This window comes from Lepidochelys olivacea, assembly GCF_965140295.1.
Source record: "Lepidochelys olivacea isolate rLepOli2 genome assembly, chromosome: 12".
Classification (NCBI taxonomy): domain Eukaryota; kingdom Metazoa; phylum Chordata; order Testudines; family Cheloniidae; genus Lepidochelys; species Lepidochelys olivacea.
In genome coordinates, this window is record NC_140422.1 from 40966310 (window position 1) to 40991967 (window position 25658).

Below are 25658 nucleotides of genomic sequence, written 5' to 3' on the forward strand. Positions count from 1 at the left end.
GCCGGAAGCGGTGGTTCCCTCAGGCCCCGTACGCAGCTGCCCCGTGACACATTTCCGGGCTCCGAGTCAGGTGGGGAGCCGCTGTCACATGACCGCGATCGCAGCCGGAAGTGGAGCCGAAGCCGTCGCCGGTAAATACGGAGGGGGCTGGGCTGGGCCTGGGCCTGGGGCGCGGGCGGGCGGTAGCTCGCTCGGAGCTCGGCTCGGCTCGCTCGCGGGCCTCCTGGTCCGGCCGAGGCGCCTCACTGGGGCATGGCGGGAGTCGCCCGGCCCGGCCGCGTGTGGCCGCGGGCTCTGGTCCGCCCGGGGCCGCTAACCCGGCTGTCCTGGGCCCAGAGCGGCCCCGGCGGGAGGCAGAGCAGCGGCTAGTGGCCTGTGGCCAAGGCCGAGTCCCGGCGCCCCTGCGGGGGCAGAGCGACTTGGGCCCCCTCGGGTGCGATAGGGGAGGCTCGGCTACCCCCGGTGGCCACAGCGCGGGGCCGGGGGAAAGGTCTCGTCCCTTGTCCTCCCCCTGCAGCCCGTGGATCCTCGGGGCTGCTGGACGGGGAGTCCCGCTGTTGCGTTTTGTGTGGGGCGGCGGCGGGGCCCGCCCAAGCTGCTGGCGTTGCTGTGGCAGGGGAGATTCCCAGGGAGTCTCGGTGTCTCTGTGCCAGGCTTTGGGGCTGCCGGGCCTTGCTCGGCAGCCTTGGCCCCAGCCCTTGGCCGAAGGAATGGGTGGGCTAGTAGAGAGTCGGTGACCCTCTCTCAGGCAGGAGGTGAAAAGGCGCGCCCTGGTGTCTGAGCTCCACGGGGATAAGGTAGCATTTTACACCTCACATCAGCTGGGTGAGGCGGGTCCCATCCCAAAGCTTTAGTCTGACTAGGGCACAAATAGGCAGCTTGGCATCAGCATGTTTTATCGATGTCTCTGCCTCATGGCCTTTGCATCTCTTTGAATCTCAGCTGGGTGCTGCTTTCCCTCTCTCCTTGCTGGCGTTCCCTCTGTTTCTCTGTGGTAGGTGAGCTTGCTACCCCACTCCAAAAGTAAATCGCTCATCTGTCACCTCACCTGCCACTTGCCTTTCCTAATTAGCATGCATAGGTGGGTCTTTTGCCAAATTAGATCTGCCAAGCTGATTAAGCCCCGCCTTTCACAAATATTGTGCTTGATCTGTTGCTGAGCTTCATTCCTGGCTCAAATTCTATGGCCAAGGGTCGCATTAGTTGAGAAGGATTCTTCTGTTACTCTGATCTTTGTTCCTCCCTGAGAGAGCCACAGTCCTAAAACAATAGATGGTGCTGCCTCAACATGTCCATGAGTAGCTGGCAGCTTTGCAGTTCTTCTATACTGAGATGGGAGCTATGCTGGCTGCCTGCCAACTTCCGTCCTCCTCTGAGGCTAAGAGCCAGTGGGCTCCTCTTTTCAGCATTCACATGGCAGCAGCCTGTAGGGAGGCCGCAGAAAAATAACTTAACTTCTTTCTCGCTCATAGGCACAATTTAAGACAATAGGAATGGCCATAGTGGGTCAGACCAATGGTCCATCTAGCCCAGTATCCTGTCTCTGACAGTACCAGTGTTTCAGGTCATGTACATTATAGGGCAGTTGGATTGATCCACCCCTGTATTCCCCTCCTAACTTCTGGCAGTCAGAGCTTTAGGGTTGCCCCAAGCATGGGGTTGCACTCCTCACCACCTTGGCAAATAGCCACTGATGGATCTTTTGTCCCTGAACTTATCTAGTTCTTTTTTTAACCCAGTTATACTTTCATTGCCAGAGGATGTTGTGATGGCCAAGTTCCACAGATTGATTGTGTTGTGTGGAAAAATATTTTCTCTGGTTTATATTAAACGTGCTGCCTATTAATTTCCTTGGGTGACCCCTGGTTTTTGTATTGTGGGAAAGGGTAAATAACACTCTCTTCCCCCCCCCCCAATGATTTTATAGGCCTGTATCATATCCCCTTTAGCCATCTCATTTCTAAGCTGAACAGCACTTATCTCTTTAATCTTTCCTTGTATGGAAACCATTCCATAGTCTTTAACGTCTTTCTTCTCTGGACCTTGTCCAGTTCCACTATATCCTTTCTGAGCTGGGATGACCAGAACTGGGCACAGTATTCAGGTATTCTGATTCTGCTGATAGCTCCATGGCTGCTGCTCAGAGCTTCCACAGCAGTGGAATGAGTCCTAATCCATCTTCTTTGTTTGCAGCATTGCTGTTCTGAAACCCTGGGGACAAACAATGAAATTGACACAAGGGGGTCAATTTAATTCTCCTGTTCCTTGGGGAAAGTGCTAAGCAACAAAGGTGGCAGGCATTGGAGTTATCTGCTGGGGATGGAGGGGAGATGCAGTGGAAATACCTTCCATGCAGCTGGAGGCTGGGGAAAGAGGTGGGGCAGCAGATACACTTTGCCCCCCACCTTAGTAGCCCCCCCAGCTCTTGGGTTGTGGGGCGGGAGGAGAGGCAAGAAAGGGAGCGAGGCCATCCCTCCTGGAAGCCAGTCAAGGTTTCAGGTGTGACACTTCATTTACTTCGAAGCCAGAAGCTGATCTGAAAGACGCCCCAGAGACCGCATCCCACCATAAGCCAATTGCTCTTAGGTGGGTGAGATTTCGTGTTTGCCCCTGCCTAGTAGGTGATTAGTAAATGTTTCCAGTCCACAGTGTGTTGTACATGTGCCCTGGGCAGGGCGTATGTATTCTGTGGCCATGGAATTTGTTGCAGGCACCGCACCCTGCCCCAGCATTGTGCTCCAGAGTCTGACTTCAATTTGCAAACCTCTCTAGCCCCTCTGGCTGTGAAAAGCAATACCTGCTGTGTGCAGGCTTGGCAAGTCAGCTTGCATCAGTAGCCTTGAGAGTTGTGGACTGTCCCATTCATCTCAACGGTTGATTAGCTTTTAAATCTACCAATAGCACGTTGATGTTTAGCTGTTTCACTGTTAATCAGTGCAGCAGAAACATGCTCGTTCCAACGTCACTCACTATCTCAGGTGCCAGAAGTCCCCAGCTTCACTCTGACATCACTGGGCACTTGCGTGTTCTCAGTAGAAAGCTTTGGTGCATGCTGAAAATGTAGCAGTGGCGTAAGAAATATTGAATTCTGTTACTTCTACAGCTGCATTAATCCAGGTAATGCAACGGAAGGGAGAGGGTCAGGCAGTGCTTACAACTAAGGTGACCAGGTGTCCGGTCGAAAAGGGACCCTGGCGGCCCGGATCACCACTGCAGACCGGGCCGTTAAAAGTCCTGTCAGTGGTGCTGCACCGCGAAGGCAAGCTAGTCCCTACCTGTCCTGGGACGCTGTGCCCTGGAAGCAGCCAGCAGGTCCGGCTCCTAGGCGGGGGGCCCATGGGGCTCTGTGCGCTGGGGACTCTGAAGTATCTAGGACAGCAAGATACCATGTGGATTGATTTCTTCCCCTCCTGTGTAATTCCATGCAGGTCCTCATTCTGAATGTGCTGGGAGCTGCTGCAGAATGAGAGCAGGCAGTCTTGCTGCGTGCAGCCTTCTTGCTAAACTGCAGATAGGAGGTCCATGCCAAATGCAGTGGCCTGTGAGCAGCGCTTTCACAGACAATTAGAACGTTCAGAGAAATACAAAATACAGAGGTTGGCTTGGGGTAGCTGTAGAAAGCTGCTCTTTCACTTGAACCATTCCCATCTATTGAGAATTCTTCCCATAGCCCCCACCATCTTAAGGGCATTTTCTTTTTAAATCTCACCCTAAAAGCTTTTCTTGCAGGCCTAGTGGGAGCTCTACATAAAAACTGTCTGGGCTGCTCTATTAAAGACCATTTATCTGCTGTGCTCAAGAATATTTGGAAAGAATCCAGACATAGTCCACCTTCTACAGAGGATGCAAACCATTGCTGAGCAAACTGTTTTAAAGCAGCTTGAATGGGGTAGAGGGGCCAAAGCCTAGATCACAAGTGAGGGCCAGTTGGTATCCTCCGTCTTATACATTCCAACCAGCTCACAACTTGGCATTAGGGGTCTGTAGAGGGTTTGGACCTGGGATGAGATGCTGATTTAATCGAAATGTGTGTCCTTATCTAATCCTCTACCCTGCACAACCACTAAAGATCCTATGATGATCTCGGGGGAATGGATGTTTGTCCTTGGCCGAAATGACCCCTCGGTTCTGTTGTGGTTTGCTACCTGGATGCTGCTTCCCCCAGAGGTGGCTGTATTTTGGTGGTGCTCTGTGAATGTAGCTTGTGAAGTGCATTGGGATCTGTCAGGGTGAACAGAGCTACAGACATAAAATGCTGTCCTAGTGTTATCAGTCTGTTTCCTAACTGTGCAAGTGCGGCTGCTTGTGTTGGTCATGCAGGACTATTTATAAAGACTTCTGGATAATACAGGGTAGATTCCACTTGCCTGAGCCATGCTGCAGAACTGTCAATGAGGACAGGAGACCCCTGACCCAGAGAAAGAGCCTTCTCTGAATCCCAGTCTTCAGGACTTATGAGGGAGGGGCCATCCAGTGGGGAATCTCAGATGGCGGGGCTTGGGATCCAGCCAGTAGAGATCTTAACAGTGAGCCTGGACCTACGAAGAGGCCACCTTATGGAACTAAACCCTAATGAGAGAGACCTGGGCTGCCCTTGAGGGCTCCCAATACTCTCCCTTGTGATGCTAGGCCCCTCATTTCCTCTGTAGTAAGATAGAATCACAGATGCATGCGTAGGACTGGAAGAGACCTTGAGAGGTAGTCTAGTCCAGTCCCCTGCACTCAAGGCTGGGCTATGTAATATCTAGACCAGAGGTTCTCAAACTGTGATCTGCAGACCACCAGTGGATTACAAGCTCCATTCAGCTGGTCCATGGATCGTTCCCTCTCAGGTGCATGCCTGGGTGGCTGGCACACGAGAGAATGAAGGGCCACCCACCTAATTCATGGAGCTCTGCAGGCGTAGCTCCACTAATGAGCTGCCTGGACCCTGGAGAAGACACACATGTAAGGTGAGGAGGTGGCCTTGGGGAGTAGGTGGGAGGGGGCAGTGCAGTGAGAAGAGGGGGTGCGGGAATTTAGGACGTGCAGGGCTATGACAGCCAGAGAAAAAGGTGACTTTCCCGAGCTCCAGGGCTGCGGCTGCCGGGGAGAGATCCCCCTCCTTCCCAGCCCCAGCTCAGGGGGGGCTGCTGTGGCGCAGGAGAGAGGGCACATCCATCACATTAGAAAGGTAAGACTAATAATAAAATATGAGTGTTATGCTTTTGTTTGTAGAACAAAAAAGTTAAGTTTTTTTTTAATGTAGCGCTTTTATCCAAAGTGCTTAACAATAGTTAGCTAATAGTACAAAAGACATTTGGAAAGATCACTAAGTGATCTGCCGAAACCCTCAGCAATTTTCAAGTGGTCTGTGGGAGGCCGGGGGGGATGTTTGAGAACTACTGAACTAGACCATTCCTGACAGGTGTTTGTCTTGTTAATCTTGTTTCTGTCAGGACTTCCTAAAGGATCCTCAAGCTGTTTAGTCACATACACTAGTCACGAACCAGCCAAATGCAGCCAGTATCACTGTTCAGTGGCGAGGGGCAGAAAGTGAAGGCAACTGTGTCCTCTTAACCTTGGGGGGACACCTTTCTCCCTGTGCCATGCTGTTAGAGTTGTGAACAGCAGAAGCCTTTGAGTTTGATCTCCCCAGGTGGGGCCTGTGGGCTGAGCAATCTCTGTACTTTGGAACACTCTCCCTGCAAGGCCTGAGTTTATTGCCCTTCCAGTTCCGGGCACTTAGCAAACCCCAGCTGCTGTGTGGGCATTGGGCATGGGCTGAGGGGCAGTGGAGGTTGGGGGTTAAGCAGCCTGTATCACTTGACTGGTGACTAAGTGAAGTTTGCAAGCTGTGAGGAAGGGGAAGAGCTGCTGCTTTGGCTGGATCTAAATTTATTTGGTGTTTAGAAGTCAAGGGCATGCAGAGCTTTTGACAGGAGCCCTTTGGTGTGCGGTATGTATGAGACCGAAATGAAAAATGACCAGTTGAATAACCCCAAGGGTGCTTATGGGACTAGAACATGGATTTTGAGTGGTTGTGCAGGGCAGAGGGTAGATGAGACATATTTCTATTAAGTCAGCATCTCTGCTCAGACTGGCGTGACTTCCTGCTATCCCAGGTCCAAACTCCTGCCCAGACCGAAACAGACACCTGGCCTCTTGCCAAAGGTGCCCGGTGCTCTCTAATGATAGAATAAATGGGCCAAAGGAATTAACATAAACCTGTCATTGTCCAACAAAAAACAGTGCTAAACAAGGGCTGGGGTTTAGTATAGAGAGACCTCACCCTGCTTGGTGCCCCGGCCAACACATTTTAACCTTTTATTGAAGGAAGGAAGAAAAGAAGGAAAACCAGTTAAGGCCCTGGGAATGTCAAGTATGAACTAAGGCTTCCATCTGAACAATGGCAGGTTTCAGAGTATGTCCCTTGTTCCTGTACACTGGAAAGAAAACCCCCTTTCTGAGTCTCTTAGATGACATCAAAGATGGCAGGCAGTACTGTCCTTGTGGGGAAAAGAGAAGCTAGCTGGGCTGGAGCTGCTGCTGTGGCTATAGCCCAAACCCATTTCATCCCAGGTGGTGGTTGGGATTTAGCTGGAGCTGGTCGGGGTGGCCGTGTTATCTGTGTCCCTCTGTCTGGTCAGGATGTCTCTCAGGATTAGGATGATGAATGCCTGGGGTCCCAGGAGATGGTGGGGGTGGCAGCCATGATGGTGAAGCTCACTTCAGTAGCCTCTGTCTGTGCTTCTCTCTGTTCTATCAGGGACCCCGAAAAGGAGTGGAGTGTGGCATAGCCCACCCCGTTATTATTTGTCCAGCAATTAATCCTGATATCTGACACCCCAACGTTCGTTCATTAATTTCTGGTTTCATACCCTTCTGTTTTTACCGACCATGTTTTCAACCTAGTGCTTGAATTGTATGGCTCTTTGTGTGGGCTTGTTTTCTTTCTCTCGCTCTCTTCCACTTGTTTATAACTTTCTTTATGGAAAATAAGTTGACCTACTTTGCATGGTAAATTCCTGAGCAGGCAGAAGTTAGAGACCAGTTCTCACACCTGTAGAAGATAGTGGTGCCCATGCAGCAGCATTGCTCCCCGAACACCACCCAAAGGGGGTGGTTCACTGCTGGTCCATTGTTGAATCTCTGGCCCACTGGGGTCTCCCATCCTGGTAGTGACAGGATCCCTGGAGATCCCAGCCCCCAGGTAGCCTGGCTGTAGCATTGAGCTCTCACTTCTCATGGAGCTGCACTAAGGTGTCGTGTGTCTGTTTTCCAGTCCCATGGTGATGACATGGCATCTGCTAGCTCCAGCAGGGCTGCGGCAGGGCTGGCCTGTGAGAAGTCCCAGCTCACTGTGAAAGGTGAGTAGAGCCGCAGTGGGCACCCCGGGAGTTGAGGTGGGGAAGCAAGCGCTCTGTCTAGGCCAGAAGATTCTGGTCCTGCCCGGGAATGTGGATTTTCAGGTGTGGCTTGGCTTGTCCTAACTTCCTTCTCCAGTAGCCCAGGCAGCTTCAGACAAGCAAATGCCTGTCAGTGACAGCATGCTCCCCAGGGGGGGAGCTTGCCCTGTGGGCTCCTGAGCCTGTGGCGGGGGGAGAGTCATTGTTGAGTGAAGGCTGATATTGCACCAGTCCAGCCAGAGACTGGATATGCCCAGGAGAAGCATGGTGTCATTCTGTGTGGAGCAGCCATGACTGTGAGAGCCTACCTTAGGGGAGACACCCTGTGACAGGGTGCTCCACTCACTGCTGGGCTGGCGCCTCCTTCTGGTCACTCTGGGGTTAGCTCTCGAGGTCAACACTCCCGTCCACGGTTTGCACGCCGTCACTCCAACTGTGGTCTGCAGCTCCAGGACCCTCAGTGTCGTCTTCATGACTTAGTCATCTAGGCGGGGGGCTATGTTCCCCCTTCCGGGGTTCAGTCCAACAGCACTGCTGGGCAGTCTGCCCATTCACTGCCCCAGTGCCACTTTTGCAGCAGCTGATAGGGGAACCTGGACCTGCCCTTATCTCTGGAGTCTCATTCCTCCAGGCAGCAGTTCTGGGCTCATCTCTCTGCCTTCCCTGGACTGCTTCCTACCTCTCCGGTTCCCCTTCTTTCTCTGGGGGTGCCAGCTCTCAGAACCCTCCTTTCTCTTCCCAGGAGTGACTGCTGCCTGCCTTCCCAACTGCCCCCAAACACTCCTCCCTCTTCCCAGGGAGTGACTGCCCTTTCTCAGCAGCCCAGGATGTAGCCCACTAACTGGCTTTATTGGCCCTGCCTGTACTTGCACCGGTGAGCCTCTCTAATTAGCTGCCTCCAGCCTAAAGCTCCCCTGTTTGCAGCCTAATTAGCTGACTGGGCCCACCTGGCCCACTTAGCTGTTGCAGGGCTAGTGTGGGTAGCTCACCCCATCACACTCCAGACAAGTGGTGTGTTCTATAACTAGATTTCACCAAGCCAGTAACAAATATGAACTTCTGAATCATTATAAGTCCCCTTACACTCTCCAAGCTATCTTGCCAGCCAGACAAACTGGCCTTAGTGATAAATGGTTACTTACACCAAAAATCACACCACATCAGGTTGCTTCCAGTCCCAAGAGACCAGTCTCTTACCCCAGGTCAACTGGTACCCTGAGATCTTACACCAAAGACTATGCCCATAGCCAGTCCTGAAATAAACCATCTAAAGGTTTAACAACTAGGAAAAAGAAATGAGTTCTTTACAGGTTAAAGCAAGCAAGCACACATGAATTACCATCTAGATCCTATGAGTGACAGAGTTGTAGTGATGTCCATTCAAGTGGCTTTCAGAGCAGACCCAGGAGGTAACTCCAGGGGATCTCTGGCTTCAGTTTGGGTTTCCCTGGCCCCGGAAGTAGAGCCCTGCATGGATACAGAAATTTGGATCTGTATCTGTGGTAGTTAAATTGGATCCAACCCATGATCTGCACTCCATCTTTTATGTAGATCTGCAGCTTCACCCATGCCAGCACCCTCTAGCGCAGAAATTCTCAACTGGCCGTGAGAGCCCCCTGGGGGGCTCTGAGGTGGTTTCAGGGGGTCTGTGGCCCTGCGGGGCTTCAGCCCTGAGCCCCAGTGCCCCCTGCAGGGCTGAAGCCCCAAGCCCCTTGCTGGTGGTGCTGCGGCTCAGGGCTTCAGCCCTGTGGATGGACCCCTTGAAACCGCAGACCCCCGTTGAGAACCACTGCTCTAGAGCCCTGTGTGGGTAACAGTTTGGATCTGCAAAGATGGGAAACAACTGCATCCTAGAATCCAGATAACTGCAGATATCTGGATTTGCAGGGCTCTGCCTGTAAAGCCATGTCAACCCTACCACTTACGTCGGCAAAACTTTTGTCGCTTAGGTGCAGAAAAAACACACCCTGAGCAACATAAGTTTTGCTGGCATAAGCACTCATGCGCACAGTGCCATGTCAGCAGGAGACACTCTCCCACCGACAGAGCTACTGCCACTCATTGGGCTGGTTTTATTATGTTGACGGGAGAGCTCTTCCAGTCAGCACAACACAGCTACACGAGTGCTCTTGCAGCGGCAGGGCTGGATCCAGCCCTGCTGCTGCTAGCTTGTAAGTGTAGTCATGGCCTAAGAGTTCAAACAGCAAAAGAGATGGAAATTTTTCTGTGACTTTGTTTGATTTCCTTCATTTCGCTTCAGAGTCCATAAGAGGAGCTTCCTTGCACGTAGCTTTTCCCAGGGGGATAGGGCCATTAACCAATTCCCTTGTATTGTGATGTTCCTTAGTGGCCCATCTGATTTTGATAGACCTTCTAGACGGGTGGGGGCATGAGTCTTGTGCCTGGATTCACAAGTTCAGAGCAAACATTTTCCAGGTTATAAAGCAAAATGTACATATCTTGTAGCATGGAATACCGACATTACAAGCGAGGGTATGAAATGCTTGTAAATTGCTGTGTGCATTAGAGTCTAAGCAGCACTAAATACATTCTTATAAGACCAATACCTGTGTTAAGCGATACTAACCCACAGGCGAACTGGTCTGGTTTGTCAGCTCTTCGGTAAGGCCTGTAGCAGGAGCTGGCGTCTGGCCCATCAGCATCACACATGGACTTTACCCCGAGGGCCAGTGCAGCAGAGTGCAGATTAAGGGCATGGCTACACTTGCGAGTTAGAGCACATTAAAGCAGCCCAGCTCGCTCTAACTCACAACACGTCCACACTGCAAAGGCACGTAGAGCGCTCTGACTCCGCGGCTACAGCGCTGCTGGTCTCCACCTCGGCGAGTGGAATAACATTTGATGCGCCCCCTGCTGGAGCACCGCAGCACCAGTGTGGACACCCTGGTCTGTCGTTGCTCTGTGATCGGCCTCCAGAAGTGTCCCACAATGCCTGTTCTAGCCACTCTGGTCATCACTTTGAACTCTACGGCCCTGCCATCAGGTGACCAACCGTCAAACCCGCCCTTTAAATTCTCTGGGAATTCTGAAAATCCCCTTCCTGTTTGCTCAGCGAGGCTCTCAGCGAATCTCCAGGTGACCATGCCTCCACGCGCCAGGCGAGCCCCAGTATGGAGCAATGGCGAGGTGCTGGCCCTCATCAGTGTTTGTGGGGAGGAAGCTGTCCAGTCCCAGCTGCGCTCCAGCCGCAGGAATTACGATACCTTCGGGAAGATATCAAGGGACATGATGGAAAGAGGCCATGACCAGGACGCACTGCAGTGCAGGGTTAAAGTGAAGGAGCTGTGAAGAATGCCTACCACAAAGCCCATGAGGCAAACAGCCGCTCCGGTGCTGCCCCTGCGACCTGCCATTTTTACAAAGAGCTGCACGTGGTACTTGGGAGCGACCCCACCTCCACTCTGAGTACCACCATGGACACTTCAGAGCACAGTCCAACAAGGCAGGAGGAGGAGGACCAAAGCGGGTGTGAGGGTGCTGAGGAGGAGGAATACACCCCAGAATCCCTAGATGCATGCTGCCAGGAGCTGTTCTCAAGCCAGGAGGAAGGTAGCCAGTCACGGCGGCTGGTGTTTTGGGGAAGGACAAACACCAGAGGAGGTTCCTGGTAAGCGGCTTTTATTTTGGGAAGGAAGTTATTCAGTGCGGGCTCTTGGGGCAAGGAGGGTTAGGGCCGCATGCTTAGATGCGGAATAGGGCGTTGATGCGCTCTCTTACATTACGGTATTCCGCTTCAGTGATCTCTTCAAAGGTCTCATCCAGAACTTGAGCAATGCGCTTGCGCAGGTTTCATGGGAGAGCCACTGTGGTCCTTGTCCCAGTCAGGCTAACATGTCCATACCAGGTTTCAGAGTAACAGCCGTGTTAGTCTGTATTCGCAAAAAGAAAAGGAGTACTTGTGGCACCTTAGAGACTAACCAATTTATTTGAGCATAAGCTTTTGTGAGCTAGATGCATCCGATGAAGTGAGCTGTAGCTCACGAAAGCTTATGCTCAAATAAATTGGTTAGTCTCTAAGGTGCCACAAGTACTCCTTTTCTTTTTATGTCCATACCACTGAGCCGAGAGGGGTGGGGGGACCATTGCTGTACACAGGCAAGCTGCATATGGGCCAGGGTGGAAGCCACATTGTAGTAAAGATCCTCCCTTGCTTCCCTGGTCACCTTCAGCAGCGAGATATCTTCCAGGATGAACTACTGTGTAAAATCTGGGGACAGTGTTCAGTACAGGGGCCCTCTGCCGCTGTTGGCTCTCCCCAAGGCACAGAAACCCAGAGGACAGTAGAGCCATGAAAGAATCAGTCCCCCTTGCCCCTGTGCTTACTCACCATTTTGGGGCTCCTGGGGGTTATGTGCGCTTGCTTTGGGACAGGCAAATTATGCAATTGTGTAGACTGTGCTTGCCCTCCTTAAGTACGGGGGAATCATTGTTCTGTCTGGTGTGAACAATGCTGTCTCTGTTAAGTGTTGTGTTTTGCCTTTACAGATGCAACCTTGAGATCTCGGCCGTCTGTGTTATCACCGGCTGAGAGGCTGCAAAGAATCAGGAAGAGGCCACATAGAAGCAGAGGACATGCAGCACTCCCTTAATGAAAATCAAAAAGTGCAGGAGTGGCGGGAGAGTGAAAGGGGGGTCCGCCAGCAGAATGCGGATTGCCGGCACCAAAGCACAGAGCGGCTGATAAGCATCATGGAGCGCCAAGCGGACTCGATCCGGGCGCTCGTAGCCATACAGGCGGAGCGCTACCGTGCCCCCCTGCAGCCCTTGTCCCAAAACTCTTTCCCTTCTGCCACCCTGTCACCTCCAACCCACTTCCCCAACATCTGGGTTCTTATCACCACCAGCTGCCTCCAATACCTGTAGCTTCACCACCCAGCCCTGAAAACTACGACCCTGACCCACTGCACTCAACCCCCATCACCACGCAGTGTAGCCACCCTGACGTGCAGCACTCATTGCACAGCACTCCAGACAGGAAGGCTGGGTTTGATAATGGGACATATGCAAACCTATGATTGTACCATTCCCCACCCTACCCCCTTGCCCTTTCTGTTTCCCAAGCAGTTGTTTCTTTTCAATAAATGCATTTTCTTTTCATTACATGGGTTTTTTTTGCTTTGAAAAAATTCTTTATTGTTGCATAACATAAAAGATACTTTAGTTCAGGAAAGCAACAGGCACTGCAAGTCAGTGTATCATACGTAGCAAACATAGATTCCTGCTAACACTGGAACCACTGCACTTCACTCCTGTGCAGGGCACCAGACATTACTGGTGGCTTTCAGCCTCAGATTGCTCCCTCGACGCATCCCTAATCCTTGGAGATCCGCGCTGGGCCCCTCTAAGAGCCCTGCTCTCTGGCTGTTCAAATTCAGCCTCCAGGTGTTGAACTTCTGAGTTCCATGCCTGAGCAAATTTTTCACCCTTCCCTTCACAAATGTTATGGAGGGTACAGCACATGGATATAACCGTGGGGATGCTGTTATCGGCCAGGTCCAGCTTCCCATACAGAGTGTGCCAGTGGCCCTTTAAATGACCAAAAGCACACTCCACAGTCATTCTGCACCTGCTCAGCCTGTTGTTGAACCGCTCCTTGCTGCTGTCAAGGTTCCCTGTGTAGGGTTTCATCTGCCATGGCATCAAAGGGTAGACAGGGTCTCCAAGGATCACAGTGGGCATTTTGACTTCCCCTACGGTGATCTTCTGGTCTAAGGAAAAAAGTCCCAGTTTGTAGCTTCCTGAACAGGCCAGTGTTCTGAAAGATATGTGCATCATGCACCTTTCCAGGCCAGCTTGCGTTAATGTCAATGAAACGCCCACGGTGATCCACAAGCGCCCGGAGAACCGTAGAGAAATGGCCCTTCCCATTAACATACTCGGAGGCGGGCTGGTGCCAGAACTGGAATGTGCGTCCCATCTATCGCCCCTCTGTAGTTAGGGAAACCCATTTGTGCAAAGCCAGCCACGATGTCATGTACGTTACCCAGAGTCACGGTTCTTCTGAGCAGGATGTGATTAATGGCCCTGCAAACTTGCATTAACACTATTCCAACGGTTGACTTCCCCACTCCAAACTGGTTAGCGACCGATGGGTAGCTGTCTGGAATTGCCAGCTTCCACATTGCAATAGCCACCTGCTTCTCCACTGTCAGGGCAGCTCTCAATCTCGTGTCCTTGCGCTGCAGGGTGAGGGTGAGCTCCTCAACACAGTCCCATGAAAGTGGCTTTTCTCATCTGAAAGTTCTGCAGCCACTGCTCATCATCCCAGACTTGCATGATGATGTGATCCCACCATTCAGTGCTTGTTTCCTGAGCCCAAAAGCGCCGTTCCATGGTGTTGAGCATGTCCGTGAAAGCCACAAGCAATCTCGTGTCGTATGTGTTACTTGTGTTGATATTGTCAGTGTCCTCACTGTCACTTTGGATCTTAAGGAGTAACTCGACTGCCAAACGTGACATGCTGGCGAGAGGTAGAGGTGGTTAGGGACTATTTAGAAAAGCTGGACGTGCACAAGTCCATGGGGCCGGACGAGTTGCATCCGAGAGTGCTGAAGGAATTGGCGGCTGTGATTGCAGAGCCATTGGCCATTATCTTTGAAAACTCGTGGCGAACCGGGGAAGTCCTGGATGACTGGAAAAAGGCTAATGTAGTGCCAATCTTTAAAAAAGGGAAGAAGGAGGATCCTGGGAACTACAGGCCAGTCAGCCTCACCTCAGTCCCTGGAAAAATCATGGAGCAGGTCCTCAAAGAATCAATCCTGAAGCACTTGCATGAGAGGAAAGTGATCAGGAACAGCCAGCATGGATTCACCAAGGGAAGGTCATGCCTGACTAATCTAATCGCCTTTTATGATGAGATTACTGGTTCTGTGGATGAAGGGAAAGCAGTGGATGTATTGTTTCTTGACTTTAGCAAAGCTTTTGACACGGTCTCCCACAGTATTCTTGTCAGCAAGTTAAGGAAGTATGGGCTGGATGAATGCACTATAAGGTGGGTAGAAAGCTGGCTAGATTGTCGGGCTCAACGGGTAGTGATCAATGGCTCCATGTCTAGTTGGCAGCCGGTATCAAGTGGAGTGCCCCAAGGGTCGGTCCTGGGGCCGGTTTTGTTCAATATCTTCATAAATGATCTGGAGGATGGTGTGGATTGCACTCTCAGCAAATTTGCAGATGATACTAAACTGGGAGGAGTGGTAGATACGCTGGAGGGGAGGGATAGGATACAGAAGGACCTAGACAAATTGGAGGATTGGGCCAAAAGAAATCTGATGAGGTTCAATAAGGATAAGTGCAGGGTCCTGCACTTAGGATGGAAGAATCCAATGCACCGCTACAGACTAGGGACCGAATGGCTAGGCAGCAGTTCTGCGGAAAAGGACCTAGGGGTGACAGTGGACGAGAAGCTGGATATGAGTCAGCAGTGTGCCCTTGTTGCCAAGAAGGCCAATGGCATTTTGGGATGTATAAGTAGGGGCATAGCGAGCAGATCGAGGGACGTGATCGTTCCCCTCTATTCGACATTGGTGAGGCCTCATCTGGAGTGCTGTGTCCAGTTTTGGGCCCCACACTACAAGAAGGATGTGGAAAAATTGGAGAGAGTTCAGCGAAGGGCAACAAAAATGATTAGGGGTCTAGAACACATGAGTTATGAGGAGAGGCTGAGGGAGCTGGGATTGTTTAGCCTGCAGAAGAGAAGAATGAGGGGGGATTTGATAGCTGCTTTCAACTGAAAGGGGGTTCCAAAGAGGATGGCTCTAGACTGTTCTCAATGGTAGCAGATGACAGAACGAGGAGTAATGGTCTCAAGTTGCAGTGGGGGAGGTTTAGATTGGATATTAGGAAAAACTTTTTCACTAAGAGGGTGGTGAAACACTGGAATGCGTTACCTAGGGAGGTGGTAGAATCTCCTTCCTTAGAGGTTTTTAAGGTCAGGCTTGACAAAGCCCTGGCTTGGATGATTTAACTGGGAATTGGTCCTGCTTTGAGCAGGGGGTTGGACTAGATGACCTTCAGGGGTCCCTTCCAACCCTGATATTGGATGATTCTATGACTCGTCAGCATACTCCTCAGCAGTTCGGGCTCCATTCCTGCAGATCGAAAAGGAAGACCTCTAGAGCGCGCATTACAAAAACCGTTGCAAGATGGTGCCAAATGTGGACGGATGCATCACGGGGCGTTGGGGCAGGACCCAGAGTGCCCCGCACTCCCTGCCCCCGTCCCACAAGCCACAGCGCCAGAATGGGAAGAGGTGCTCTGTGGGATAGCTGCCCACAATGCACTGCTCCCAGTGCTGCTGCAAATGTGGCCACGCCCGTGCGCTTGCAGCTGTCAGTGTGGACAGACTGCAGCGCTTTCCCTACTGCACTGTACGAAGGCAGGTTTAACTCACAGCGCTCTACATCTGCTAGTGTAGCCATGCCCTAAGTGGTGTGTTGTTCTTCCTGGTGCTTACACCCAGGGTCAGGGAATTGGCAGCCTCCTAGCCCCAGGCATGTGGAGAGTTGCAGGAGGAAGGATAGGATATTTCCACAGCATCCCTTGCTGTGAAGGGCTCATCCAGAGGAAAGCTGGTAACCAGCCTTCTAATCCTAGTCCCTGAGCTAGTCCCGAGTGGCAGAGGCAGAGCCGGGGAGGGTGCATTCCCTACCGTCAAACCTTCAGCCTCTCAGGGGGCTTCCTCTGAAACTGGTGCTGGTGAATGGTGCCAGGCTGGAAGGTCTCCCTGCATGTGCCAGGCAATGTGAGCCTCTGTCCAGGGGCTGTCACCAGTGGATGCCTTGGTCTCTTTGGCTTTAGGGGAGGTGGAGTGTGTGCAGAACTCCATTAAGGCCACCAGGGGGCTCCAGATACCTTGAATTGCTTCCCTGACTTCTGTCTGCACTTATTTTCACGCAGCTCCTGTTTTTTATTCCCTTTTCAGGGTGCCCTTCAGGGTGGGGGAATTTATGGGTCCCAGGTTGGGGGCCTTGCCTTTCCAGGGTCTTCGGGACATGTCTCCCAGTCTGGCCCATGAGACCTGGCTGCCGGTAGTAAACCTTGGGCCGTGGTTTCTTGGGCTGGCTGCTGCTGTGTGGCATCTGGGCCACTTTGGGTGGGGACAACTTGCATATTGCCCGCAGCTGTGACACTCTCTGCCTCTTCCCCCTCTGCCTAGTTGTGTCGGTGAAGCCCAAGGTGCACAGTCGCCAGTCCCGGATCAACTCCTACGTGGAGGTGATGGTGGATGGACTCCCCAGTGAGACCAAGAAGACAGGGAAGCGGATTGGGAGCTCTGAGCTGCTCTGGAATGAGATTCTCCTCATGTAAGAATCCCTGGGTTAATGCAGGCACCCCAGAGCTGGCAGTGAGCTCCCTATTTCCGCACTGGGTTGTGCTGCATAAGGAAGCCCGGCACATTTGCCATTGGCTGGAAGGGGCTTAGGGTGCACGCGCAAATGCACGTGCGAGAACACAATCGCCAGATGGGGTGCTGGGTGTCCCTGTGGCCTTGCTCTGGCCTCTTCTCTGCCCTCTGTGCCTGGCATGCCTGGTCCTGCTCTGCTAGCTGTGGCTGTGTTGCTTGGCATCAGAGAAGCAGGTGGGGAGATGACAGCCCTCCTCTTGGTCTGCCTTCCAGGAACGTCACAGCTCAAAGCCACCTGGATCTGAAGGTCTGGAGCTGCCACACCCTGAGGAACGAGCTACTGGGTACGGCTTCCATCAGCCTGTGTAACGTGCTGAAGAAGAATGGTGGGAAAAGTACGTATGAGTGGAGGCCCTGACGCCTGGCTTGGCCTTTGTTTTCTTCCGGAGCCTCATTTCCCTGTCTGGAGACAGCAGGGAGTGGCTTGTCATGGGGGCTGGGGCCTCCTCAGCTGCTGGCATTGGGCAGAATGCTCTGGGTGAGCGGCACCTGCCTCCCCATGGTGCTACTATCTCACCAGCCGGCTCTAGCTGTTCCTGAGCTCACTCTGCCTCGAACCTCCTCCATGGTCCTGCAGGATTTCCTGCCTCAGTAGGTGTGTGCCATGGAGAAGGAGTAGCTGAATCCCTGGCCCCGGAGAGAACAAGGTGTCCTTGTGTGCGGCTGGGCGGGCCTGTTCGGCGCTCGGGGCTGGTGTGTGATGGAAGCCATGCTTAATTGGCTGGGGTGCCACTGCAGGCAGCGAAACACAAACCTCGCAGCTGTTTGCTGCCATTTGTGGTCACCAGAGTGTGGCCCGCAGTGGTGGCGGCTGCATAAAGGCCTCCATTCAGGGCCTGGGTTGAGCTACCGGCTGTGTGGGGCAGGAAAAGGTTTGCTCTGTCTCTTCCAAGCAAAGCTCCGCCGCTCTCAAAGGACAAACCTTGCATTGAGAGCTGAGAGGGGCCTCTTCTCCCCTGAGGGAGACAGGGCTTAGCCAGACTCTCCCTCATGCCAGGGGTTAGGCTGCGTCGCTCCTTGGGCATTGCCAACGGTGAGGTGTGAAACCACCGCGATGTCCCCAGCACACTCCCTGGGCAGCATCTCCAGGAGCTGGGCCATGTGCTCTGGATGGGATGGTGCCCTCTGGATTGGGGGTGGGAATCACCAAGAGTTTTGTGGGGACCCTCTGACGTGCTGGCTGCCCGTGTCCCTGTCCCCCAGGCATGGAGCTGTATAGGGCTGCTGGACTGCGTGTGCTGGAGGTGGCGGTTTGGTCTGGGTCTCAGCCTGGCAGGCCTGACCTGTGGTCCCCAGCTGCTTCCCCGCTCGGCAGCCAGTCAAGTGCCATGCGTGTTCTCCTGGAGGTGCTGACTGCTCCCGCGCTACCTGCCGCGCCCCTTTGCAGGGGCACAATCAGCCCTTTCAAGTAGGCTGGGTCTCCAGGGGGTCGTGTGGAAAATGAATGGAAAAGGCAACTGGCTGTTTCTGCTCATACTGAAAAAAGTGTCCGATTTTTTTCCCCCGACCTAGTGGGCTGTGACGGGAGGAGTCTTAAAGCTACAGCGCACAGCTATGTCTGCAAGGGGCTGCCTGGGAGGTGGAAGGGCTTGTGCTCCTCTGATCCCTGGCCTGTGTCCTGGTGGCTAGACTGGGACCTTCCTGCAGTTACTCTGTAGTGCTCGGCTGGCGTCCATGTATGAGGGTGGGGATCTGGTCACACTTACCTCCCACAACCTGCCTATGAGATGACCTGTGCTCCCGGCCCAGTCAGTCCCACTGGCCTTCCCCAGCCGTCTGACACAGCCCAGGCCAGGGGTTGCTGTCCTAAGCCCAACCCACAAACCAGCCTCTCCCCAGTAGAGGTGCTGAAATGACACTCCGCTTGCTGCCACTTGTGCAGATCTTTGCAGAACGACCCTCCTGGTCCTTCCATACGTGCCTAGGTTAGCAGCGAAATAGTGACTTTATTGCCATTTCAATGATCATTATTAGGCTTCAGAGTCAACACACCATTGAGATGATTAGGGGCACTTCACTCCTCTTCAGGCTGTCCTATTAGGCTGTCTACAGACTTAGGCAGACATCTATGATGGTCACCATGTGGGTGCAAAGCTTTACCAAGGCTTTTTGTAAGTTACTGATCTGTACTTACAACCTTAACTGTGTCTTAAAGTCTTTGGCTGAGTGTTTTTATTAGCTGTCAAGGACAAACGTTGGTCCTCTGGCTATGTATTCTCCAGCAGTATGTCAGCGTCATTCCCCCTCAACAAGGGCCATGGCAGCATGTCTAGGTCTCCTGCGTGCTGGGACTGTGCCCAAGCTCCCTCTGTCCCTCCAAATGAGTGCTGTGAGCTTCAGAAACTGTAGGAAGAAACAGGGGCTTGTGTCCTTGGCAAAGAACCCTCCGGGCCTCGGCTTTGAGGCCAGGCAAATTGAATCCATTTGGCGCTAACAGACCAGGCTGTGTGAGAAATGAGCTTCCAAAATGGGTTCCTTTTCCAAAAACCTCATTTTTCAAACATGCTTCTCTCCCAACTGCCTTGGCAGGATCCTCTGCAACGCTCTGCATGGCCTCTCCTCTGGCACGGCACGTCTGCGCCGCGGCAGCCGGGGGGACAGATCGCTGGGGAAAAGGGGCCTAGTCATACAAAACAAGTTGCAGCCTTCTGTGGAGCTGCTCCCAAGGGTCCTTTAAAACAGCTAATTTACTACGGCCTAGCCCCCTGCCCCAGGCCTCTGCCGCTGTGCTGGAGAAGAGGCTCTTTGTTCAGATGCTGTGGGGACTCTAAGGTGCTCTGCTGGTGCTGGGCAGGAGGAATGTCCCCGGGTGGCCTGGCTTTGGAGGCTGCATGGAAGCCTATATGGGGCCATGCCCCCCTCCTCCCCCTCCCCGCCGTGTTTGTACAGTCCACTGAGCTGCCGACAGCAGGGCAGGCCCTGGAGTGACTCGAACGTGTCAGACTGCAGCCTACAAATGAAAGCTCTTGTTTTTATTGCTTGCTGCTCAGGTTGCAAGTTACATCAACAGGCTCCTGTTTCTTGAGTGGCACCATCTGCCAGGATTTTACAGCTCCAGCAAACCGCGCTCATTGCTTTCCGTTCTGCACCTCAGGCAGAACCGCTGGAGCCACAACCTCAAGGAATTCTTTCAGGAAGCCAACAACAAACCCCCAAGCCTCTGGGAAGTTGCAGTTGACCCCTCCTCATGAATGTGCTGTCAAAGGAGCTCCCTGAAGCAAAGGTTCTTTTAGCAGAGAATCATAAAAGCAAATCTGTAGCCTGCCTGAAACGAATGTTAAACAAGTCGGCTCTGTCAGCGCCTGTACAATAACTTTGTCAAAGCTGCTGTGCCAAACCAGAATGCCCCAGTGAAGGCCTTCGCTGAGCTTGCTTTGCATCGCCTTCCAAATTCACGCCCGTGCTGCTCATGCTGCAGAGCTAATGGCCAGCGGGACTAGGCTAATATACCGCTAACCCTGCTCCTTGGTGCATGCCCTGGGCAGGGCCCAATTCTCTCTCCTGCGTGAAAGGCCACCCTCCCATCTGCCTGTGGGCTTCAAAGTGAAGGGGTGCCGGAGGGCCAAGTACCACCACTCTAGTACTTGGCCCTGCAGGCCCCCATTCCTCTGTCAAGCACATGGCCGTTCAGCAGGTAACCAGCTGTGTCTTCTGAGGATGAGACGCAGGGGCTGGGTGCTTTACCCTTTGCTGCAGTGTTTTAGGAGGAAGGGCTAGTGGATGATGGCCTCAGGGTATGTCTATGCTCCAATTAAAAACCTATGGCTGGCAGGCTGTTTAATTCACAGAATCATGGAATAGCGGGTTGGAAGGGACCTCAGGAGGTCATCTAGTCCAACCCACTGCTCAAAGCAGGACCAATCCCCAATTTTTGCCCCAGATCCCTAAGTGGCCTCCTCAAGGATTGAACTCACAACCCTGGGTTTAGCAGGCCAATGCTCAAACCACTGAGTTATCCCTCCCCCCGAAGTGTAGTGGAAAATTGAAGTGTAGACGTTTGTGCTTGGGCTGGAGCCTCAGGTCTAGGACCCTGCTGGGTTTCTAGAGCTGCAGCCTGAGCCAGAGTGTCAATTAAACAGCGCCTTAGCCCCAGGAAGCTGTCTGGGCAACTTCAGGCCTGTGGTGACTTCAGATCTCACCTGGTCTCCAACCATGGCCCAACTTTGTCCCTGACTCTCGCAATTCCTGCTCACTGAGTGCCATTCTTTATGCGTGGCCGCGAGGCCAGACCACCCGTGCCCGGGTTCGTACACTTGGCTAGTACACACCGTGTTGCTATCTGCTGTCCCTGGCGACTGGTGACTGCACTTGAACACGCAGGCCAAGGCATTTTCAGGGCTGGGCCCTTGGCCCTGGGGTTTGCCTCTCCCTTTGGACTGGCTGAGGCTGAGGCAGCTGCCCCTTGGAACGCAGCGTAAAGCCCGTGGGTCAGACGTTCTAGATGGTCTACGGCAGCGGTGCTCAGACCTCAGTGGTTCGGGAGCCAAATTGCGATCGACCTTAGCCAAAAGAGCCCCAGTCGGGTGAATTCATTGTGTCATTTACTGTCCGACTGTAGGGTTACCCAGGTGGACGGGGAAATGTTTGGCGTTTATATCTATTATTCTCACAGCAAAAGGACCGACCAAGTATTATTATTTTATCAATTGGTTACTAACATAGTCATGGCCTCCTGACTGGCTAATAACTTCGATGGGTTAATAATTACATCAGTGTTTTAATATCATGCTGTGAAGAGCAGCAGAAGACACGTTAAAGAGCTACTTGCAGTTTGCGAGCATCTGTCTGAGTATCACTGGTCTAAGGAATTTAGACCCAAGTTCCATCAAAGTGCCTGGCCAGCTCAGTGCATGCCAGGCTTTCCCTGAGAGGAGGGGGCTGGGACTGGCTTGATTACATTGGAATTGTTTTAGTTGACGCACACTTGAAGATAAGTAAATAGGCAGGAAACCCATGTATTAGACAGAGACCTTCTGACAGGAGCCTCCATGTGTGAGTTGGACTACGCCATCTTCCCTGTGGAGAAAAGGCCTCCAGTAGGACCCCGTCCCGCCCAAGCCCTGGTGGAAAGTTTTGTGATGCTCACACCAATGAGCTGCATCAGATGTGTGCAGTTACCAGAGCTCCCTCTGGGTGTGGGCTCAACCCTGGAGCCTTTATCACACTTGCTGCTACCAGCCTTACTTCTTGGAACTGTAAATCCCCTTAATGGGCTGGGAGGGAATTGCCAGCAAGCCCTCACTAAATGGGAGTGCTGATACTGTGCAAGGCATTGGGAGCAGCTGAACTGAGACCTTATTCAGGACCTATTCACCCCTGGCCTCCTCCCAAAATACTAATAACCCCTCTGACATGCTGGCTGCTTGCTGGGACACAGGCTGCCTTTGTGCTCACCCTTTGAGGGACCCTCTGTTGATGCAGCAGCGAGGTCCCTTTGTGTGTCCTGTGTGTCGAACGGGGACAGGGAGTGGAAGGTTCGACTAGTGTTTATTTTCTTTAAAAAAAAAAAAAAAAGCTGGGGTGGAGGCAGGGATGAGGAGGAAGCCGGCTGGGAGGTTCATGTTCGCATCCTCCAGTTGTAGACACCTTGTCTTTGCTACTTGACTAACTTCCCCCTGACGCTGAGGCAGCCTTCACAATGAGGGCTTGTGCAGCCCGCAGAGCAGCGTGCTCTTTGCTGCTCACCGCTCACAAAGGAGCGAGCCCTGGAGCGTGCGGGGCAGGCGTTCTCCACAGCTTGGAGGAAGCGGAGTTCTTATGGCAGGCAGTGACTGGTGAAAAGAGGTTTGCCGCTTTCTGCAGCACCTTGGATCTGCAGATCTCAAAGCACTCTACATAGGCTCATGAAATAGCCTCCCCTGGGAGGCTCCTTTGTACAGGTGGAGAAAGTGAGGCAGAGAGCAATGAAGTGACTTGCCCAGAGTCATGCAGGGAGTGTGCAGCAGGGTCAGGAACGGAGCCCAGGGCTTATGACTCCTAGACCTGTGCTTTATCCACAGGAAGTTTTTCTGCTCATACTAAAAGCAAGCAGTTAGGAAAGGATGGTTCTGAGTTGAAGGATTCCAGGGGCCTACATAAAAACTTGAGATGGTGCATGCACAAAATCTGAGAGAGCATTACTCATCATAGAATCATAGAATCATAGAATATCAGGGTTGGAAGGGACCCCAGAAGGTCATCTAGTCCAACCCCCTGCTTGAAGCAGGACCAATTCCCAGTTAAATCATCCCAGCCAGGGCTTTGTCAAGCCTGACCTTAAAAACCTCTAAGGAAGGAGATTCTACCACCTCCCTAGGTAACGCATTCCAGTGTTTCACCACCCTCTTAGTGAAAAAGTTTTTCCTAATATCCAATCTAAACCTCCCCCACTGCAACTTGAGACCATTACTCCTTGTTCTGTCATCTGCTACCATTGAGAACAGTCTAGAGCCATCCTCTTTGGAACCCCCTTTCAGGTAGTTGAAAGCAGCTATCAAATCCCCCCTCATTCTTCTCTTCTGCAGGCTAAACAATCCCAGCTCCCTCAGTCTCTCCTCATAACTCATGTGTTCCAGTCCCCTAATCATTTTTGTTGCCCTTCGCTGTATTCTCTCCAATTTATCCACATCCTTCTTGAAGTGTGGGGCCCAAAACTGAACACAGTACTCCAGATGAGGCCTCACCAATGTCGAATAGAGGGGAACGATCACGTCCCTCGATCTGCTCGCTATGCCCCTACTTATACATCCCAAAATGCCATTGGCCTTCTTGGCATCAAGGGCACACTGCTGACTCATATCCAGCTTCTCGTCCACTGTCACCCCTAGGTCCTTTTCCGCAGAACTGCTGCCTAGCCATTCGGTCCCTAGTCTGTAGCTGTGCATTGGGTTCTTCCGTCCTAAGTGCAGGACCCTGCACTTATCCTTATTGAACCTCATCAGATTTCTTTTGGCCCAATCCTCCAATTTGTCTAGGTCCTTCTGTATCCTATCCCTCCCCTCCAGCGTATCTACCACTCCTCCCAGTTTAGTATCATCCGCAAATTTGCTGAGAGTGCAATCCACACCATCCTCCAGATCATTTATAAAGATATTGAACAAAACCGGCCCCAGGACCGACCCTTGGGGCACTCCACTTGATACCGGCTGCCAACTAGATATGGAGCCATTGATCACTACCCGTTGAGCCCGACAATCTAGCCAGCTTTCTACCCACCTTATAGTGCATTCATCCAGCCCATACTTCCTTAACTTGCTGACAAGAATACTGTGGGAGACCGTGTCAAAAGCTTTGCTAAAGTCAAGAAACAATACATCCACTGCTTTCCCTTCATCCACAGAACCAGTAATCTCATCATAAAAGGCGATTAGATTAGTCAGGCATGACCTTCCCTTGGTGAATCCATGCTGGCTGTTCCTGATCACTTTCCTCTCATGCAAGTGCTTCAGGATTGATTCTTTGAGGACCTGCTCCATGATTTTTCCAGGGACTGAGGTGAGGCTGACTGGCCTGTAGTTCCCAGGATCCTCCTCCTTCCCTTTTTTAAAGATTGGCACTACATTAGCCTTTTTCCAGTCATCCGGGACTTCCCCGGTTCGCCACGAGTTTTCAAAGATAATGGCCAATGGCTCTGCAATCACAGCCGCCAATTCCTTCAGCACTCTCGGATGCAACTCGTCCAGCCCCATGGACTTGTGCACGTCCAGCTTTTCTAAATAGTCCCTAACCACCTCTATCTCCACAGAGGGCTGGCCATCTCTTCCCCATTTTGTGATGCCCAGCGCAGAAGTCTGGGAGCTGACCTTGTTAGTGAAAACAGAGGCAAAAAAAGCATTGAGTACATTAGCTTTTTCCACATCCTCTGTCACTAGGTTGCCTCCCTCATTCAGTAAGGGGCCCACACATTCCTTGGCTTTCTTCTTGTTGCCAACATACCTGAAGAAACCCTTCTTGTTACTCTTGACATCTCTGGCTAGCTGCAGCTCCAGGTGCGATTTGGCCCTCCTGATAACATTCCTACATGCCCGAGCAATATTTTTATACTCTTCCCTGGTCATATGTCCAACCTTCCACTTCTTGTAAGCTTCTTTTTTATGTTTAAGATCCGCTAGGATTTCACCATTAAGCCAAGCTGGTCGCCTGCCATATTTACTATTCTTTCAACTCATTGGGATGGTTTGTCCCTGTAACCTCAACAGGTTACTGCCCCAAAGTGCCTGTCGCCCCCCACTTCCCCCAGGGAGCTGAGAGTTTCAGAAAGTCTGTGACAGAAAGGTGGTCCAGAAGACCTGCATGCTAATGGGGCAGATCTCAGGACTGATTGCCTCCAGCACATGGGGTCTGTGGAAGCCTATGCTATAGCCATGGTGTAAGCAGGGGTCCTGTTGCTTCTTGGCCTCAGAAGTGCCTGAATTGTGCATGGCCAAGTGGTTCAGGAGAGGAGGCTGGCTCAGCCTCAGACCAGGCTGGCCTGTTCTCTGCATGGCTCTCAGACACTTTTGCTGAGAGTAATACCCTCATCAGGTCTGAAGCAGCTAGAAGCCTGTGATTCCTCGTCAGACACTAGTTTTGTTGCAAACAGATGTGCTTGGAAAGCACTGCAAAGTCCAGGCCTCCCCCTGCCAATGGGACCCCTCTCCTCAAGACAAGTGAAACGGAGTTGGGAGCACCTGGGTCTGCTTGGCATCGGTGTGTGTTTGTCAAAGGAGCCGAGTGCCCATTGAAATCCATGGGTGCTACAGCTGCTCAGCACCTCTGAAAACGGGGCTGCAGGATAGTCAGTGCACCTGGCAGGGAGAGGCCCCGAAGCATTTGTTGTTTGGCTCAGGCTTCAAGCTGGTGAGGAACTCCTCCAGCCACTCCTCAGA

General features: G+C 52.4%; 1 protein-coding gene across 2 annotated transcripts in view; it reads left to right on the top strand.

Annotated features, from left to right (window-relative positions):
• The first annotated feature begins 62 nt into the window (after window positions 1-62).
• The window catches only part of WWP2 (WW domain containing E3 ubiquitin protein ligase 2), a 93407-nt gene continuing 67811 nt past the window's right edge, over window positions 63-25658 (top strand). Inside the window, exons 1-4 of one of the 2 annotated variants that reach the window (XM_084644519.1) lie at window positions 63-131; window positions 7265-7349; window positions 16564-16711; window positions 17026-17147. In XM_084644519.1, coding sequence (XP_084500645.1) covers window positions 7280-7349; window positions 16564-16711; window positions 17026-17147 — 340 coding nt within the window. In that variant the 5' untranslated portion in view covers window positions 63-131; window positions 7265-7279. The remainder of the gene's footprint in view (window positions 132-7264; window positions 7350-16563; window positions 16712-17025; window positions 17148-25658) is intronic. The other variant, XM_084644520.1, reaches the window with a different exon arrangement.